This window comes from Anas platyrhynchos, chromosome 14 (genome assembly GCF_047663525.1).
Source record: "Anas platyrhynchos isolate ZD024472 breed Pekin duck chromosome 14, IASCAAS_PekinDuck_T2T, whole genome shotgun sequence".
In the NCBI taxonomy this organism is placed as follows: domain Eukaryota; kingdom Metazoa; phylum Chordata; class Aves; order Anseriformes; family Anatidae; genus Anas; species Anas platyrhynchos.
In genome coordinates this window covers 4,391,818-4,410,319 of record NC_092600.1, presented here as the reverse complement: position 1 = coordinate 4,410,319, position 18,502 = coordinate 4,391,818, and the positions used below count along the sequence as shown (strand labels likewise).

At 47.2% G+C, this 18,502-nt stretch overlaps 1 protein-coding gene across 3 annotated transcripts in view; it reads left to right on the top strand.

Annotated features, from left to right (window-relative positions):
* KLHL3 (kelch like family member 3) overlaps positions 1-18,502 on the top strand; it is a 41,154-nt gene that overhangs the window by 11,774 nt on the left and 10,878 nt on the right. For all 3 annotated transcript variants that reach the window (XM_027468401.3, XM_072023575.1, XM_072023576.1), the window contains 3 exons: positions 3,457-3,578; positions 10,839-11,001; positions 14,062-14,171. In XM_027468401.3, coding sequence (XP_027324202.3) covers positions 3,457-3,578; positions 10,839-11,001; positions 14,062-14,171 — 395 coding nt within the window. The remainder of the gene's footprint in view (positions 1-3,456; positions 3,579-10,838; positions 11,002-14,061; positions 14,172-18,502) is intronic.

Genomic DNA, 18,502 nt, shown 5'->3' with positions numbered 1-18,502 from the left:
GGACTTGGGAGTGCTTGTGATGCTCATTCCTCAGGAGAATTAATAAATAAATAGAAAGTTACTGGAAAGCCCTCTGATCTTTAGAGGTCACCTGAGCGGGAACGCGGTGGTGCAGAGCGGGGTCGGGGCCGCTCGTGTTTCCATGCAGGAATTCTCCGGACGTGTAATCCCTCACGCTGCGAGTTAACCAGTAATCAGCTAACCACCAGCCGCGGTCATGCGGCTGCCTCGGTGCTGCCCGGGGCTGGGTGACAGCCCCCGCGGGGCCCCCAGCCCGTCCCGGGGGCAGCAGGGTGTAGGCAGAGAACAACTCCCCGTTCGCTTTTGGTCCAGCTGCTCCTGAGTTTCTAAGGGCTGGATCTTCCTCTTGCAGAGGCTGAGCGTGTGATCTGCTTCCAGCTGCGTGTTGTTTCAGTCTCTGGAGGGTGAGATTTTAGCGTTGCAGCCTGGCTATTAGCTGCGTTTTATTTTTCAGTGTTGCTTTGCACGGCAGCAGCCTGGCTTGACAGCTGTGCCATGCACATACCTGCAGGATGCACGGGGCAGCAGCAGCTTGTGCTGAGTCCCTGCTGGAGGAAATGATTTTTGGGGAGCTGGGGGGGACCCCTTGTCTCACACCCTCTCTGCAGGTGCTGTTGCTGTAGGCTGGGCCTGATTTTGGACTCGTGGATGACCTTGTGATGACCGTGGGATCTGTCTTATACCACCTGGTGTCCTCTGGTTAGGCACGTCTCTTGACAAAAGCTTTTGCAAGTCCTAAAATAAAACGCATGTTTTCCATCTGTATCCTCCCCCACTGAAGGAGAGATGGGACCCAGCACCTCCCAATTCTTTACTGATTTTTAGAGCATTTCAGATGGATGGTCCCTGTTGGCACCGTGCTGTGCGGGGATGATTGGTGGCAGTAATTTCCATCAGGATAGAATAAAACGTGATAGTTTCAGAAAGAACAACAGCAGAGATGCTGCTGGGACCGTGCCTGTGAGAAACGTGGGGGGATCTTGGCAGTGCTGGGTGAGGAGGCAGCAGTGCAGAAGCCTTCCTTTCAGATCCCTAACAGCACGAGGGGCTGTGGCATTGGTATTCAATACGCTTGTGAGCTCTCCTCCAGCACATCACTGACTTGGGAAACAAGCTGGAGCTGGGAAGCATCTCGAGCGCAGTAAATCTGAGGCAGGGCAAGCTGCTGTGCTGGGTAAACACGGCGCTGGGAGCTGCTGCAGTTCTGACAGCAGCCTCTCGTGACAAAGCCGGGGAGCTGAGCTGGCTGGCGGCAGGAAAAAGTACAAGGAGGAAGGGAGAGAGCAGCGCTGGTGTTGTGTATGGGGCGTGAAGGACTTGTCTTCACAAGGCCCTGGTGTCTGCAAGGTGCATGCCCCTAAAAGGGTCCTGCTTGAAGGCTCGCTGCCTGTTTTCACATCTTTGTACCCTCTTACCCTGTCCCTTGTATCTGCTTGGCTGCAGGGTGTGGGGTCGGGGTCTGTGCAGCACAGCCCAGCACCATTAGGTTCATTCTCAGCACAGTCCTCATCTAGGGGAGGTGCTGTTAATGCTCTGAATCACCCTGTCGTGAAGGGATCGGGTGAGGCTTGAGGGTACGGTTTGTGGCCTTTATTTTATTTTTTATTTTATCCTCGGTTAGAGGATGTGGCTGAAAGGTTCCGGTCCCAACTCCACTGCTGTCCCTGTCCTGGGACACATCGTGTGAGCCTCACCTCGGTGGCTGTGCACGGGGATGTTATCAGCCCAGAGCCAGTGGGGGACGTTAGCATGCAGGCCTGGCAGCTTGCTGGTGGGTGTAGAAGCCCACACTGCCTTTATTTTTGTTGGCTGTGTCACATGAGCGCCACAGAGACAGATGATGTCGGATCGGTCCCTCCGAGCTATTTCTGTATCGATATTTCTGTATCGATCATGGGTGAGAGCATCCCAGCCTCTCCTGCCCCTGGTTCCAGCGAGCGCTGTCAGTGCCGTGGCTGCTCCTCTTTGCCCCTCGCCTCTGTAGGGTTTTTGGCTGGGTGCTCCTTGCAGGCAGTGCCAGCTCCGTAGAGGCTGGTGTGTGTGTGGATTTTTTGGGGGGAGAAGTGCTGGGAGATGTTTATTTTGTCAGTCAAAAAGTCCTACCGACTTTGAAAGCCCCCCAAATGTAGGTCATTTATCCCTTTGTACTTGTACATTTGTATTCATGGGCTTCTCTGAAATAAAATTTTATTTGATTTTAAAAATAGAAGTTGGAGCAAATATTATTTCAGTCTGTTTCCTTTTGGGTGGTGCTGGCTCTCCTAATACTTATGGTCTGACCCGACTCCTGTTATTTGCTTCCTCATTGGCATAAGCAAAGCCCCAGAAGTTTAATTTCCAGGCTCCAGGTTTTGCTCAGGCTCGGACCCCCTTTAGCATCTGACTCTGTGCCGTGTACTAACTGTGCCCGGCTGCATCTTGTCGTGCTCGGTATGGGGACGTAGGCTGTAATTACTTCTCACATAGGCTGCAGAAACTATTTTTCCTCTTAATCCCACAGCAGTATTGAGTCACCAGGTTTCTTACAGTAGTGATTATTCGTGTCCTGGTTTAAGAATTGACATTTTTTCAAGCTGTCCTTTGTCTGTCTTTATTTTTTTCATCTATCATTTCCTTTCTGCTCTTTCTTGGAGCTTGCTCTTTCTGATCTGTGGTTCCTGGAGATCCTGCTGATTAGAGCCAGGGCTGGGTGATCTCACCCTGCGTGTGAATGCTGGAAGGGGCCCTGGGGAGCCTTTCCTCCTCCTTCCCACCGCGCTTTTGTTACTGGGACGCTCTCCTGTACACACGGGGTCTGTGTGCGTGGTGCCTGCAATGACGAACACCTCTTTTTGCACAGATGGTTTTTGTAAGGTGCAGCTGTGCGGATAGGTTACAGCAAGGTAATTTTGGGGAGAAGCCTGCAGCACACTGGATGTGTGCTGGTTTTCCTCAGCAGGTTTCAGGTTATTCCTCAAGAAAGAGGGTGGTGCTATCTTTTATCGTAGGGTATACCATAAAGCACCCTAACAGCTGTTGCAGATGATTCATCTGCCCATATATATATTTAAATATATTAGTAAAGCCCTCCTAAGACCTGTCCTCAGTCTCTTTGAATCAGTCCCTGTGATGAGACACGGCTGAAGGCTGTATTGTTTTTTCAGTTCCTGAATGTGTTTCAATGCGGGTGAACCTTGCAGGTTCTTTTCCTGCAACAAATTGACCTTGCTGCATTCGTTGATGACTTTTATCTTCTATCAGTGTCTTCCAATGTTGAGGTGCTCTTTAGGCTGCATTAAGAGGTTTGGAGAGCCTTGCTAGTTGTCCTTAGGTTGTCAGGGATAGTGTCAAGGAGTCTATTAGATACCAGGAGTATGTGCTGGATGTGTGGGGAGCAAGGGCTGAAAAGACCTCCTGCCAAGCAAACTCTGACTGTCCTTTTGAAATGCTTTTCAGGAGACATGTCTGAAAGCAAAGCCAAGAAGATCGAGATAAAAGACGTCGATGGGCAGACGCTGAGGAAGCTGATTGATTACATCTACACAGCCGAGATAGAGGTCACGGAAGAGAACGTGCAGGTGAGTCTGGTTCGGCTGCTCCCTGGAAACCTAAGTCAGAAGCTTGAAACTCAGAAGCCTTGGAGAGGGGTGAGTGATCCCCTCAGGCTGTGGGAAGTAAAATGTTGAGCTTAAAAGAGCTCCTTGCAGCCTTGTTCAGTCTTGAGGCACTTTGCTGCTTTCCCTGTGCCTAGCTAATGTTGCATTTAGCTTTAGTATCAAGCTCTTACAATGAGCTTAGGCATTTGCATTCTGAGAAGCTGCTGACTTGTGGGTCAGTCTGTCAAAGGTCAGAAGATACTCAAACAAGCAGCGAGTCGAATGTGGTTTTAAGGTTCTGGCAGAGGAATCTGCCTGTTAGTTTTTAAGTTCTTCTGGGGAATTTGATTAGTTTGGCAGAGCTTTGAGTGGAATATATTGTTAAAACGAGGGCATTCTTCGTGTGCATTCTGTCTTGGAGTTCTTTGAGGTAAATATTTGTCTGAAAGTGGAAGGGGTAATTGAAAGGCAGCCTTACAGATAAAGCAGGATGCAAGGAGGAGCGTTTTGTTGTCTGTGTCACATGGCTGTGGCTGCTGGTAAAGCTTTTTCTCTTCTGTTTCTTTGATTGTAAGGAAACGGCTGTGCACTTAGCCACTGATGTCTGGAAGGGATGCTGGGAGCTGGAGTGCGGGCGTGCTTTTTGGTTGTTCCCTGGTTTTGTTTGCAAGCGGTAGTTGAGGCCTGTTGTTGTCCTCTCGGTGACGTGGGCATCGGGCAGGGGATCAGCAGCCGGTGTATGTCTCGCTAGAGAGATGGAGGGAGGGGAAATGCTGCTGCCTGCGTTCTGTTGACCTAATTAAGACGGCAAAATTAGACTGGTACGAAGTCCTTTACTGCGTGAAATTGAGTTCTTGCTGTGGATGGGACACGCTCGCCTGCTCTGGTCCCTTAGGGAGGGCCCAAGTTCTTGCTGTGTTGCAGCATGTGGTTCTTCCTGCAGGAACCTGTGCAAATCCTGACCCACCTCTGCCTTCTGGTCTGAGCCCTGAGCCATCCTTCATGACCCAAGCCTGTGGGTTTCTTCTTTCTGCCCTTCCATGGTACAAACTTGTCTCTCTGGCCTGCTCTCGCCCTTGCTTTTGTCACATTGTGGACCCTGGTTGCCCTACAGTGAGGCTGTCCAAGCCAGGCCACTGAGGACCGCTGGTGAGGAGACCTTCAAGGTGCCTTTGCAGCAAAGAAGCTGATGTTCAACCCCCCCGAGCTACCTGTCCACTGCAAGGTCCCGTGCTTAACTGCAGTGTGTAGTCAAGGTTATAAGGATCTGAGCTCCTGCACTACTTCAGTAATATGTAGTGGGGAAGCAGAGTAGATTCTTGGACTTCTGGGGACTAATGTTGGTGGAGGAAAAATGACATTTACACACTGTCAAGCTGCCATCTCTTCCTGGGGGAAATGTGAAGACTGTATCCACGTGCTTTCGGAAACGTGTGTGTTCCTTCCCTGCTCTGGTTGTTAGGTGGCCCAGAAGCACCCACTCGGCACGTGGGACGTGCTGAGCTCCAGCTGCCATCTGGCGTGCCGGATCCTGTCAGTCTGCATGGAGAGAGGCTTGCTTGAAGTTACTGCACGTGCTCTGGCTTTCTCCCCACGAGAGCACCTCGGTGCTCGTGTAGAGCTGCACCTGCATATGAGCAGGGTGGCTGCATGGCCAGCTCCATCCCGCTCTGCATTGGCAGGGTAGACCTGTCCCGAGAAGTCCAGGTGTTTAATTTCCAATCAAACAGAAAAAAAAATGTATTTTTTAGTAAAACCTAACCATATCCTACCTTCTGTTCGCCTAGGGATTACAAAGAGTTGGAGTTAAGAGCTGTGCCTATCCTCATATTTTGGCTCACATCTCTTGGATATGATCAAAAATACATTTGGCGGATACTAAGATTTAAGCAATGAGCTTTTTCCCAGTCTAATAAAGCACTCCCTTTTCTTCACGATTTATTTAAATATTCACACTGTGAATAACTCTTTAGACTGGAGGTAAATTAATTCATGAGAGCTAGGAAATGAAGCTGATCTAGAGCAAGATCAACTGACTGGACCGTTTTGTTATGTAAAAATGTCTGTCTTGAAAATGTTTTGTGGAACTTGATAGATTTTTGTGATGAAGCCCATAGAAAGATTAAAGAGGAATTTCCATGCCATCTGTGGGCATTCAACCACTGAACAGAATGCCATAAACAGGTTAATGGACACAGAGAGAAAAGTCTACATAAAAGAATATTCTGTGATTCCTCAGAAACGTTCACCCAGGTAAAGGCAAACCAAAGTGAACAGTTAAGCCCTCGGTGTGGATTAGCAATGTCAGCCTTAGGAAGACGTGAGCAGTTTGGGTATTTTACCTTGTCACATCCTCCTGCTGCACGGCTCTGTCAGCCATCCAGCTGGAAGGGTGCCTCGGTGGTGCCGGTCTGTGATGTTTCAGCAATGTTCCTTCACGGTCTCGTCGTGAGACTTCCTCAATTCCCAGCAGCTACCTCATGCCTGGAGCTGATTTCCTACCTGGAAGAGGGTGCATTAACGTTTTTTTTTTTTTTTTTTTTTTTTTTTTTTTCAGTTTGACACCCAGTTGTTCAGATTTCCTCAGCAGATGGAAGAAGTGATTTCTGCGTATGCGTGCCAGTTAATTTCATTGTAGAAATTACAAGAAAAAAGATTGTTAAATGGCATTAATTGATTGTTAGGTGGCCTGAAGATGTTATGCTGGTGCTGGCATATGGAGAACCAGCAAATTTATCTCAGAGCATGCTAGAGAATTATTTTACCGTGTATTAGGAGGCTTAGAGATGCTCACACTCATGTTGCTGAAGCAGGTGAATTTTTGGCTGCCCTTGTCTTTGTTGTGGTGTTTACTGTGTGTGGCAGGAGACATATTGCACTGCAAATAGGAGCCCAGTGCTCTTGTGCCAACAGTGCTATGCTGCTGGAGCACAACATCCTGCAGATGGGCTGGCAGTGGGAGGTGGGTCAGAGCTGTTGTTCAGGGAGGAAGGTTTTCCTGAGACTTGAACAACAAGGTTTTCCATCCATGAGCAAATACAGTGGGGGGAAAGTGCAGAAAACTGATGACAGAAGTCAACAGCTGTCCCTGATCTGAAGGTGGAACAAGCGAGATAGATTTGGAGCAGTTGTGTGTGGGGTTCCTTCTCCAGGTACAAATTGCTCTTCTTCTGTACGTGTGGTAAGCATCTTCCTTTTGGAAGGCAAGAAGTTACAGGAATGATCCATTTGGGCTTCCACTTCAAAATAAAACAGCTTCTCCACCCAGAAACCCTTTGCGGTAAACATCTGCATGCACGAGGCTCGTGGTGTTTTCATCTTGAAAAAGAAATTGTGCTGAAGCCCACAGAGATCACAGGTTTTGGGTGTCCAGGTTGGTTGTGACACTGAATGAAGAGGAGATCTAGGGGGAGGCCTTTCATTCTCCTAGGAGCTCCTGTCTGTAGGCAGTGAATACAGTCCTCCTTCAGCATTTTGTACCCATCCTTAGTGATGGCACTTAATTACTTGCAATCTGAGAATTACCCTTCCAATTAAGAAAGTCACTACCATTAGGGTTGTAATGATTCCCTGGGAAAAGTCCTGATTAACCTGATTTCGTGATTAAATTCCTATTAATGAGGTGCAGCATACCACATGCGTGGTGTCCTTGTACACTGCTGCTGTCTGAGGTATGGCTCATGGAAAGAAAAATGAAGAGATGTCTAGAAATCAACTGACTGGGGGAAATAGATGTTGGAACTGTCAGCTTTCAAACATTATAATCATAATAAAAAATGTCTCGAGAAAGGAGGAAAAAAGCTTTGCTAGCATCTGTAGTGCTTCCTTTTCAGAAGTGTGCTTCCCCACCTTGTGTTTCACAAAGGATTTAGGACTTCAAAACAGAGGAAGGAGAGTCTCAGGGGGGGAAAGAAGTTTGGGTACTACAATGATGAAGGGTGTTAAGTGGGTCATTTCATCTCCTGTCCCTCTGTGCGCTCCAAAAGCTGCAACTACAGCTTGTACGGTTTGCAGAGCGCCGTTCAGCTCAGCTTTAGGAGATGCAATCAATCAGGTCTGTTTTCTCCCTGCTGTAATAACTCATTGCTTTGCATCACCCTCCTGGGGTGCTGGAGAGGCAGAGTTGTGGGCTGGGGGGATCTTTTCAGCCTTTGGGAAGTCATCTAGATCAGACTGGCCTTACAGAAAGGTGAGAAGAAACTCGTGTGTGGCATCAGAGGACTGTGCTGGAAGCCTGGCATGTGCTCCTCCACTTTTTTTTTATCCCACTGTTTACCCAGAGGCGGTTTAGCTGTTCTGTGTGGTGAAGCTGGAGCAGGTAGATTAGGAGGGAAGTTGCAAGCTACTCCCCTGTTTTCTCCCTCCTCCCTGTATCCCTTCTTATGCCTGTTCCTGGAGAGGTTTGTGGCTTTCTGATCCTGCCACACATGCTGCTGCCTGGGCTATTTCACCCCAGGTGGAGCATTTAAGTAGAAGCACCATTGTTCACGCTTGGCACTGCCTGGTAGCAACTGGGGAGTGATAAAGCCTTAATTGCCTTCCTCACGCTGAAAAGCCACATCACAATAATGCCGTTTTATCTCTGTTCCATGTGCACTGTTGAGCTATTAAGTCAAAACCGAGCATTTAACCTGTCTTGCAAATGTGAGCCCTGCTTGTTTCTCTGCTCGTGGTTTCCCCCGGGAGCTGTCTCCCTGTTTGGGCAGATGCACGGGCCCAGCTGTGGCCCTGGATGTGCTGCTGAGGATTACAGCCAACACCCTTTTTGGCTTCCAATTTGACTAAATTGTCAAAGCAGCTTAAAAGCTTTAACGTACCTGCTTTGGGGAAGCATTCCTCTCCCTATTTTGCAGAGGAATAGTGCAGGTTGCCTCTTGGCCGAGGTTACCTGCAAGGCTGTGGCAGAGGAGGGAACTCACCCCGGTCTCTGAAGCCTAGCGTTAATGCCCTGAATATGGAACGAACCTCACGGCAACACGGATGGCTTTTGGCTGAAAGATGTTTCTGCTTCGGAGACATCAAAGGTTTCTGAAAGTGTTTAATTGCACAGACAATGTTCTGTTACACTTGAGGCTGGTACAGAGTCTGCAGGGTGAGAGCACAGCTGGAGAAATGGATGGTTATTGCTGTTTTGTACCATAGATGAGGATCTGGACATAATTTATTTAGCACAGAAATCAGTCTCAGTAGCAATAGCAGGTAATTTTGATAGTTTTGAAAGAGGATTGGATCTGGTGAGGAGGCTGATCTGGTAGAGAAGCCAGACGAACAGTACGTGCTCTAAATTGTTCACAGTAGTTGGAGCTCAAATATTAAAAGCCAAATCCAGACCCAAGTGAGTAACTTGCCTGGATTTTAATGGGGTTGTAGCTTGGTCCTGCTGCACGTTTAGGCAGGGCATTTCCTCTTGTTATTTCTAAAGGAAACAGACATTGTGCTAGCGGATATCCTTTGCTTGCTTTTTGCCTTCCCTGGTTAAAAAACAAAACAAAACAAAACAAAACAAAACAAAAAAAAACTAGAGCAGTAAGATGTTCAGCTGGGAAATAAGAAAGAGAAAATCCACTCTTCTGTTGATAAGCTATTTTTATCCTACTTCTAAAGCATGATATGATAATGCTCCTTTCACAATAACTGCAGTGGTGTGAGGCAGCTTCTCTGCTTCCCTGTCAAGCCAGCCTGAGGCTGCAGGACATCAGTGCTGGGATGTCCAAGGGGCTCTAGCGTGTGGCTATCAGTGACAATAGCTCAGAGGCAATATCCCCAAATGCTTCTGCTAGGCACCCACCTGCATCTGCAGGCACGCTTGATGGTAGGGTGTGCTTGGAGGAAGCTCTGGCTGGTCACAGGTAGTCTGCAGGGAGTCCCCAGCCCTCGTGCAAGTCAGGCTCTCACCTTTCTGCTGCTAGAAGGAGCTCGTTCAGCCAGGTAGAAAGCTGCTCACGGCTGGGTTCCAAAACTGCAAGAGCATTGCCATCTTGATTTAATCAAAACCACAAAGTAATCTCCTGGCGTCAAGAGGCTTGGGGCAAAATAGGCTCCCAGGTTAATTGTTTTTTTTTTTTTTTTTTTTTTTTTTTAATGTAGCCTATTGAGGTGGCTACAGTCCTTGGCAGCAGTCAAGTACTGTAGGTCTGTGCTGGAGCTGGAATGTGTCAGAGGCTTAGAAAACACCTGGGGTGAGTTGTGAGTGTCCTGCCCCAATGGGAAACTGAGTGTGGGGGGAGGGAGGGGAGGTCTTTCTCCCTTCTCTGCCTTCAAGACCCAAGGAGGTGAATGCCATTAACCTCCTTGTTTTGTGTAACAGCCACATTTTTTCTGGTTGGAAATAGTTTTCCGGAAATCTGTGCTCAGATGGTGAGCACAGATGCCCGGTTTGAAGACCATGTGTGAAGCAGCCAGAGCTACGGAAGAGCTGGGATCAGAAACGTCTGCAGTTGCTGTAAGACATAAGAAAGGAAGTAGCTGATGTCACAGGCTGTAACATCCCGACTGATGTTATTTTCTACTTCCTATCCTTGCTCGTTGACTTCCAAAATGGTCTTTCCAGCAGATGTGACGTTGCTGACCTAGTTTTGTCTCTCTTTTCTGCCCTTGGTTTTGTAGGCACGAAGCAGTACCTCATTTTCAGATGCAGTCATGAACCACAGCACTGAAGTGTCCACAGATTTTGTGTGGCTGAGGATGGGGGCCGTTGATTTGAGTAATTGGCCCCTTCTTCCCTGAGAGCCTTGCTATTACCAGAACCTGCTTGAGCTTGCTGCTGTCTCCCTTTCTAGTGGGGCAGTTTGGGCACTCTGTTCAAAAGCCAGCATGGTTTTGGTGGAAATAAGGAGGCTCACAATTCTGAGGGTGCTGGGGTGTTGTGGGCTTTGAATGTGATGGTAAAACATGCAAATGATATAAAGCTCTTCAGGGGAAAAAAAATCTGTGGGTGGGACGTAGCGGCAGCAAAGGCAGAAATTCAGGTGCATCCCTGGTTGCTTGTGTTTTGTCCTCCTCTTACCCAACTTGAGGTCGTTTGAGGAGAAGAGCTCTGTTCTCAGCCCAAGACGATATAGCCATTTCCATCTCTCAGAGAATGGAAAGTTCTGTGTATAAATACTGCTGAAACGTTAACCTTCTTTCTCACACCCTACAGTGATGTGTCCCTGTTTGGAGGGGGCTTGCATCTAACTCGTGCAAGTTGGGAATTAAACTTTCTCTGTTGCTATCTCCAGTTTTCCTTTCTTGTTGTTCCAGGTTTTGTTGCCAGCTGCTAGCTTATTGCAGCTGATGGATGTTAGAAAAAACTGCTGCGACTTTCTTCAATCCCAGCTGCATCCCACGAACTGCCTTGGAATTCGAGCTTTTGCAGATGTGCACGCGTGCACTGAGCTGCTGCAGCAGGCAAATGCCTACGCAGGTGAGGAAAAGGTCATCTGTTTGTCGGGGTAAACCTGCTTGCAGGTGCAGCAACTCATATGTTGAGCAAGATCAGTGTGTAGTGGTTGGTCTCATCGTGCTTCTAGTATTAGACCAGGAAAGGGAATGTTGTAAATTTGTGACTTCTTGTGATGCTGCAAATTGTGAAATGTAGTTTGGTGGCAAGGAAATGTGCAGAAGGATTAAAAAAAAAACACAACCACCACCAAAAAAAAAAAAAAAAAGCCAAAACACAGAAAACCCAACCCCACAATCCTCTGGATCCCAGCCCGCAAAATAGTTCCTTGGAGTGTTCCTAGTAAGCTCTTTGGCTTCCTGCTCAACAGCACGGTGTTGGAGTGCTGGTGTTCACCCATTGCCCTCTCAAAGGGTGTGCTGCCCTTCGAGTGCAGGAAACAGTCGCTGGGGCTTTGTGCACTCTAGGAATAACTGGCAGTGGGCAAAATTAAATCTTGTGAGTGGGAATGGGAACACTCAGCTAAAACAAATTGTCATGCGGCTTGAGCCTCTGATCTGTGGAGCAATGGTAGCTTACACCATGGGTAGATAAACTCTTATTTCCTTAATTCCTTGAGTGTGGGTGTGTTTGGTTGCAGTAAGTAGGCGCACGCAATGGCTTTCAGCATTCCTCCTCTGCGTTGTAAATGTAAAGCTGTTCCAAGTGGGCCTGTACTCCTAACTCCCCTGCACTTTCCAGTCTCCTCTGGGACAGTTGCCCTTGAACTCTGCTCAGAATTTTTCTACTCGGTTTGTTTTTCTGCTTTTGTGTCTATTTATATAGGCAAAAATACACCTGCTCTCTCCCAGAGCACCTGCTCCGTCCTGCACTATTTTCCTTGGTATGTTTTTGTCCTTAATTGGACCATAAGTGGGCTCAGTAGAATAAAAAGGTGCCCACTGAGTCCTCCCCTATTCTTCTGCAAATAAAAGTAAAACCTTTTTCAGCTGCTTTGGCTGTATTATCCCCTGGAGGAAAAGGTACCCTGGAAGGAATGGTTAATTTTGTAAAGGCTTGCTTGTAATATCTCATTATCCTTGCTTCCAGGCTCTGTTTAATCTTTAACTCAACAAGCAGTGCATTCACTGTATATTTATTTGGTTGTTTGGCAATTAGAAAGTCTGCTTTGTTGTTTTATTGGCCTTCATAAGTCCCAGTTAGTACAGTAGCCCATGTAATGTTAATGGAACTCCATTAATAAAAATGCCATTAAAATTCTTTTCGCTATGTTGTTTATGTAACAGCATTAAACCAAGACAGAGGTCCCCAGGCTCAAGAGCCCCTGCGTGCGTGAGCTCGGTTCCTTGGAAGTGCTTGGTTCTGGCCAGTGGATAACCTCAATGGGTAGAGGAGCTGCCTTGATAGAGGCAGGCTCAAGTTATTTTATTAAAATCAGTAAATATTTTTACTCGCTTCCAACAAATAACAAGAGATCAAATATCTTTCTACTGCCAGATGCCAATCCAGAATGAATAGGAGATTGTGTCCAGAAGTCAGAGTGCACACAGATTACTGTGTCAGGAGCATTTCCTGTTTTTCAAGTATTTAAGGCTAGAAAAGTTCATTAGATACTATACATGATTTCCAGCATAACACTGAATTAAGCTTTATTGATCTTTTTAATCAGAGCCTTTGGCTTAGCTGTAGTGTTTTGGTCCCCATCAGACTAAAGGGGTCTGTGGCTGGGGAAGCCCAAGTGCCCTCTGCAGCAGTGGCATTGGTAAGGAGTTGTTTGGGTGAGATCTCCAAGGAGATACTCTCGGGAAGTTGTGCCAGCTTGTGTCCCCGTAGTGCTGATTTTTGGCAGGCAAAGTACTTTGCAGAGAGGAAATCAAGAGGCAGATCTTGCTGCAGAGGGAGCTCTTTGGATATATGAGTCTGAACTTCTCAAAGCTAAAGGGGTGAGGGCTTGAAAAAAGCTGCTTCAGATCAAGTGGCTGAGAACTGTGTTTCAGGCAAAGGTAAATGAGACATAGAAAATGGCAGGTGAGATTAAATTGAGGTATTTTTCTAAGAAATGCTAGGAAAACTAAAGTTGTCCTCAGCCAGCTAATGGCGATTTTGACCTAGAAATTCTTTCCTAGAAAGTAATTATTTCCTTGTGCCCTTCGGCTAGATGTAAAGCATGACAGATTTGATGATCCCTTTTGGGCTTGTGCTGCAAACTGAATTCTTCCAGTTTGGGATTACAGCCGGAGATGTGAATTGCTGTATTTTGTTTTCAGGTGGCTCCCAAAGTTACAGCATGGAGGAATTTGGAGGCAAAAAAAGGGAGGAGAAATTTGTACGGTTGCAGTCTGAGTAGGAAGAGGCAAGGCTGCCTGGGAAGATGGGTGCTAAGGGTTTAGAGGAGGGGGAAGCTGAAATTTATACGTTTTTGAGGAAAAATTAAAAGGTGGAAGGGGAGATCCCATATGTGTGCATGGAACGAGGCTTCCCTCTTGCCTATTTCTCTGTACGCCCCTTCGTGCACACAGATCCAGCTGGGTGCTCTGGGATCCTTCCCTATTCACTGCTGGCCTGAGTGCACCAAACTGACTGTGTTTGGCTGGTGCTTGTTGACAGTTGGCTTTGCTTGAAATAACTGCAAATACCAGGCACCCTCGACGGAGTCTCTCATCTAAGTGTTGAGCAGATTTGCTTCTGAGTAGGTTGTTGAAACGGGCAAGAATTGAATCCCAAGGTAGCCAGCTTACTTACTGCTTTAGGAAAGTATCGACTCTTTTCTCAATTGCCACTAGTAATCATATCTGCCACTGGAAAGTACCTCGTGGCTTTGCAGAAAGTTAAGCTCCATTTTATGTTTTATTGCCGTTTACAAAAGAGTCTCGTGGAGCTTGTGTTACTTCAAATAACATCTCATTTCTTAGCCTCCTCTGAGACTATTTTCTTTTTGTTCGGCCATTCGGTTGCAGTGTGGTGTTTGTCTTGGTTGCCCAGAGCTGTAACGATAGCAGTTCTCTGAATGCTGAAGCCCTTCCATTGACTTAAAGAATGGATTTCATTATAATTTTGTGTTCCCCTTTTTCATTTGTTGAACAGAGCAGCACTTTCCAGAGGTGATGCTAGGAGAAGAATTTCTTAGCCTTAGTCTGGACCAGGTTTGCAGTTTAATATCAAGTGACAAGCTCACAGTCTCCTCTGAAGAAAAGGTACAGTAAATCATATAGCAACAGTGAATTTAAGAATGCTGAATGTTTCTAGATATTACATTGGAAACTGTTCTCGTGTTATGCTCTTTAGGGGCCATTTTCTAACAGAGCTCACGAAAGGAGAATTTAAAATAGCGCAATTCCTTAAAACGCATGAAAATGACCTTCAATTGGTTGTTCTTTATAGGAAGTAATGATTCTCAGGTCTGTGTCTCTTCCAAAAGCCCTGGGGGACAGAACTGAATTCCAACTAGGAATCTCCCATCTGTTGTTGATGTAAAGCTTGTATTACCTGTTGTAAAACCTCAAAAGTAGGTGAATTGCACTGCACCAGGGAGGAGTACTGCCTTCTGTTGCACCTTGGACAGAACAAGTAAAGAAGGCCCACAACAGAGAAGGAAAGAACTATTTTTCTATCATGAATATTTTTTTTTTAATGGAAGAGGGAAATAAGGCACTGTTTTGTTTTTTTGAGGCTGAAATGTTGAACCATCTCATGTTGTCTGTAGTCCCAGGAAGGAGCACAAGCAGTGGTTGTGGCACTCAGGGAACTCCAGGTCCTCTTTGTCATGACCTGCAGCAGGCTTCTGGGCTGTGTGCTTCAAGTCTTTCCCTCTGAATCATCACTACAGGGAGGTGGACACCTGTAGAGGCTACAACAGAGCTTGAGGGTCACCTGGCTTGTAACTTCAGGCCCCCAGTTTTGATGGGGTGGGGCTGGACCCCGGTGTGTTAAGTGCTGCTGTGGTGTCCTCAGCTGGCCTAGGTGTGTGCACCCGTCCTGCCCAGTCCATCTGTGCTGCAGATGTGCATGTGCTTGGGCCCATACAGGCCGCGAAGCTTGCCAGAAAACCTGCAGCACGCGAGGTGTGGATGGAGACACACTTTGTTCAGATCCACAGCCAGCAAACTGGGAGGCTCTGGGAGTGCGTTTCCGTAGGGCTTGGGCCAGTGTGGGCGTCTCGGTGGGGTGCTGATCTGTGCCACACAGGCAGGGCCAAAAGGGAAAAAACAAATAGTGTGAACTCACGGCAGAATTGCTTTGCGTGAACCAAGCCGTCTGCAAAGGGAAGTGCAAGTTTAGTAACCAATTTTTCCAGTCCTGTGCAGCATTGTTAAAAAGCTTTTATTGGCCATGAGCCCAGAGAAATCAAAGTGTTTGCTCCCTCTTCTCAGCTTTACACAATCAAAGCAGTATTTCTGTAGATGGTTCTAAAAGTTGAATATGCAAGTCAGTGCAGGGAAATGGAAGCATTAGCTGTACATTCAAAGCAACAGCTACCAGTAACAGGAGAGAGGCAGAGAATGGGATTTGAGTATAAATGTGAAATATGTGCTGGAGTCCAAAGACCTGCTGAAAACTGAGGGCAGAGTGGTAGGCTGCTGCTTTGTATTAGCTTCAGTGTGACAGACGAGCAGTTTTCCTGACCTTTATTCTTCCTATCTGCTAATGTGTTTGGTCTAAATATCTATGAGTGCATTTCCACACACATTTATATGTGTGTGTGCATGACGGAGGATAACTATTTTTTAGCAGTAAGATGTAAGCAAGCACATGCTACAGATGTCTGAGGGTTAAATTGTCCCAAACACTTCGTGAGAAGCTTTCGTGCTCCTGTTCTTGCTGTGTCCCGTGCTGCAGCCCATGAGCCAGAGCATTCCCATCTCTTGGGAGGTGGAGGAGTTACAGCTGAGTCCCAGCAGGGCCAGAAGGCAGCGAGCCCCGGAGGGGAGAGTTGCCCCTAATATGCTTCCAGACCAGGCGTGTGCCCAAAAGCTTGCATGTTCTCCCCTTCCTCTGCCATCCCCCAGACTAACACTGATTGGCCTAATAAAATGTGTTCTTTATCTCTGCAGATTTTGGCATAACAATGTCCCTAGGCTATCGTGACTACAAAAATTGTTTGCTGCCACAGAAATGATTTAGTTGTAAGACGACTACTCCAAGGAATTTTCCCCTTTAATCAGAGATTATCATCCCTTCTGTCCTTCCCCCCTTGCTGTTGCCAGCCTCTGCAGTTGCACGGGTCCTGCTGGCCTAGGACAGAAGTTGGGTTTGGTCCATGGCTGCTCCTTTTGCTATAGTTAAGTACCCTAAAGACAGTTTTATTGGTGCTTTCTGCACCTGACCTAATTTACTCTGTAATTATAACGGTGTGTGCAAGCAAGGAAAAACTGTTAAAAAATCATGTTTGCTTGTATTTACTAACTATGAGTAAAATGGAGGGGCTTCCAGCCCTCAACAAACGGCTTCTCCCACCTCTGAATAGTGACGAAAAACTTCTGGGAGGGTTGGGATTTTTTATTTTGGGGACCGTACACAGAGCCCATTAATTGACCACTCCTAGTATGCAACAGGAGTTGATGCAGAGTTTGGTCCTCAGTGCTGGGAGCATCTCACAACTGGATTTTTCCCTGCAGAGGCTGTGAAAATGTCTGTGTGTGCTCAGGTGGTGTGAAGGGTTTACCTGTCTACCTGTCCAGGCTTTACCTGCCTGCTCCATGGAGTGGGAAATCTGCTGCTCCCCAGCTCTGGGGCTGCCCCTACAGGTGCTGGCCATGAACCCAGCCCATGCCTCTGCTCTGATCAAATGCGACTTGAGCCAGGGACAGGGCAGGGATCCCAGTTCTGCAGGGCACTGGAAACAGATGTGGCGACTGACAGCCTTTAAATTGAGAGATCGGTGTCTCAGATTAAGATTTTTTTTACCGCATTTCTTAAAATTAGAGCCAATGGGAGATGCCAGTGGGTGACTTGAAAAATTTCTGTTATTTTTGGAGTAGGAGCAGCGGGGTAGTCAGCGTGTGCCTACCTCTGGAATAGTCTCCAGCATCAAGGAGGGTTAATTCCTCATACACACTTGCTGCTTTACCTCCCTTTAACAATTTTTCACTGTCATCTTGATCTGCAGCTGGATATCTTCCAGTCCAGTGACCTGTTCTGCTGGTGCGGAAGAGGTTAATGAAAAGCATGTTTGTGGGCTAAACATCGCTTTATGCTCCTACCATGCTCATTTGCAATTAAAAATCTCTTAACAACCTACTTTCCATTTTAAATGCCTTGTAGCTGAAGTGAAATAGTTTGTTTGTTTATTTATTTGTGCTTAAAAATACTTCAAGGTTCTGGAGTAGTTATTTGCCTCTGCGCTTGCTGGGGTTTGATTACAGGGCTCCCCGTTGCGTTGCTGAAATCCTTGCTGCAGCTTCCTGAATTCCAAGCAGTTCAGCAAGAGCGGTTGTTGGCATAGGAAATGAGGCTCCTGCTTTACTGCTCACTTGTTTTTTTAAGTGTATAGTTCAGCAAAGAGGAGGAAACCCCTTTGCACTCTGCCTCTCCTTTGTGCGAGGAAGCGACCGGCGGTGCCTCCCGCAAATACATTTCTTGGCAACAACTGGGGACCGAGAGGCAGTGCCCTCGGTTCAAGTTAATGCTGTCAAATTACTGACCTTGGACCAAAGAAATGGTTTGCTGGGGGGACTGGAAAGAAAGAAAAAATAGCTTTGCAAATTGGCCTGACCAGGTGGTGACCCTGGAGGGAAGTTGAAGCCACGGGCATGGGCTTGGTGTGCTGGGGTGAGGGGGTTGCAGCACCACGGGCTGTGTGCATGAGGGATGCGTCCAGGTCCTCCCCAGTAACTGGAGAGCAGGATCAGTGGCATAATTTTGCCCGTAGGTGCGAGTTAAGTGTCAGAATTTAATTCTGACTCTGTGGGGAAACTCCACTGTGAGGATCAATATCCTGCTGTGCAGTATCTGAGACAGCACCAGCCCCTTGCCTTGCCTTTGTGCCTTTTTTCAGGAAGCATTTTACACTCCCAGTGACGTTTTTAGGCCTTTCTTTGGGGAGGAGTGTGGCTGACAGTTATGTAAGTACATGCATATTCATGCACGGATCATGTAGGACACTTCAGTACACGTTTGTCCATCGCACAGGGCGCTCTGCTGCACGGGGCTGTTTGTGCGCAGCGTGTCACGGAGCCAAAGTTTGGGTCCTCATCTGCACGGGCTGCATCCAGAAATAAAACTACGTTTGGGCTCAGACCAGAAGTCCATCGTGCCCTTGTTTTCCTGTGGGAAGTGCAGCCCTGCCTGTAGTATCTGGGCATTTTGAGCAGTGAAATAAATGCAGTGCTGAGTGGGGTGAATCTGTCCTGTGGGTTTCCTGGGTTGGGGAGCACTGGTGCATGGATTAAATACAGTGAGGCAGCGACTTGCCATGAGAACAGGCTCCAGGAGGGGCGATCTTTGTTATCAGTAGTAATCGTTGTGGCTGATTTCATGAATAATGTCCACTGCAAATGTCAAAAGGCTAATTAAGTTTCCTGGCCGC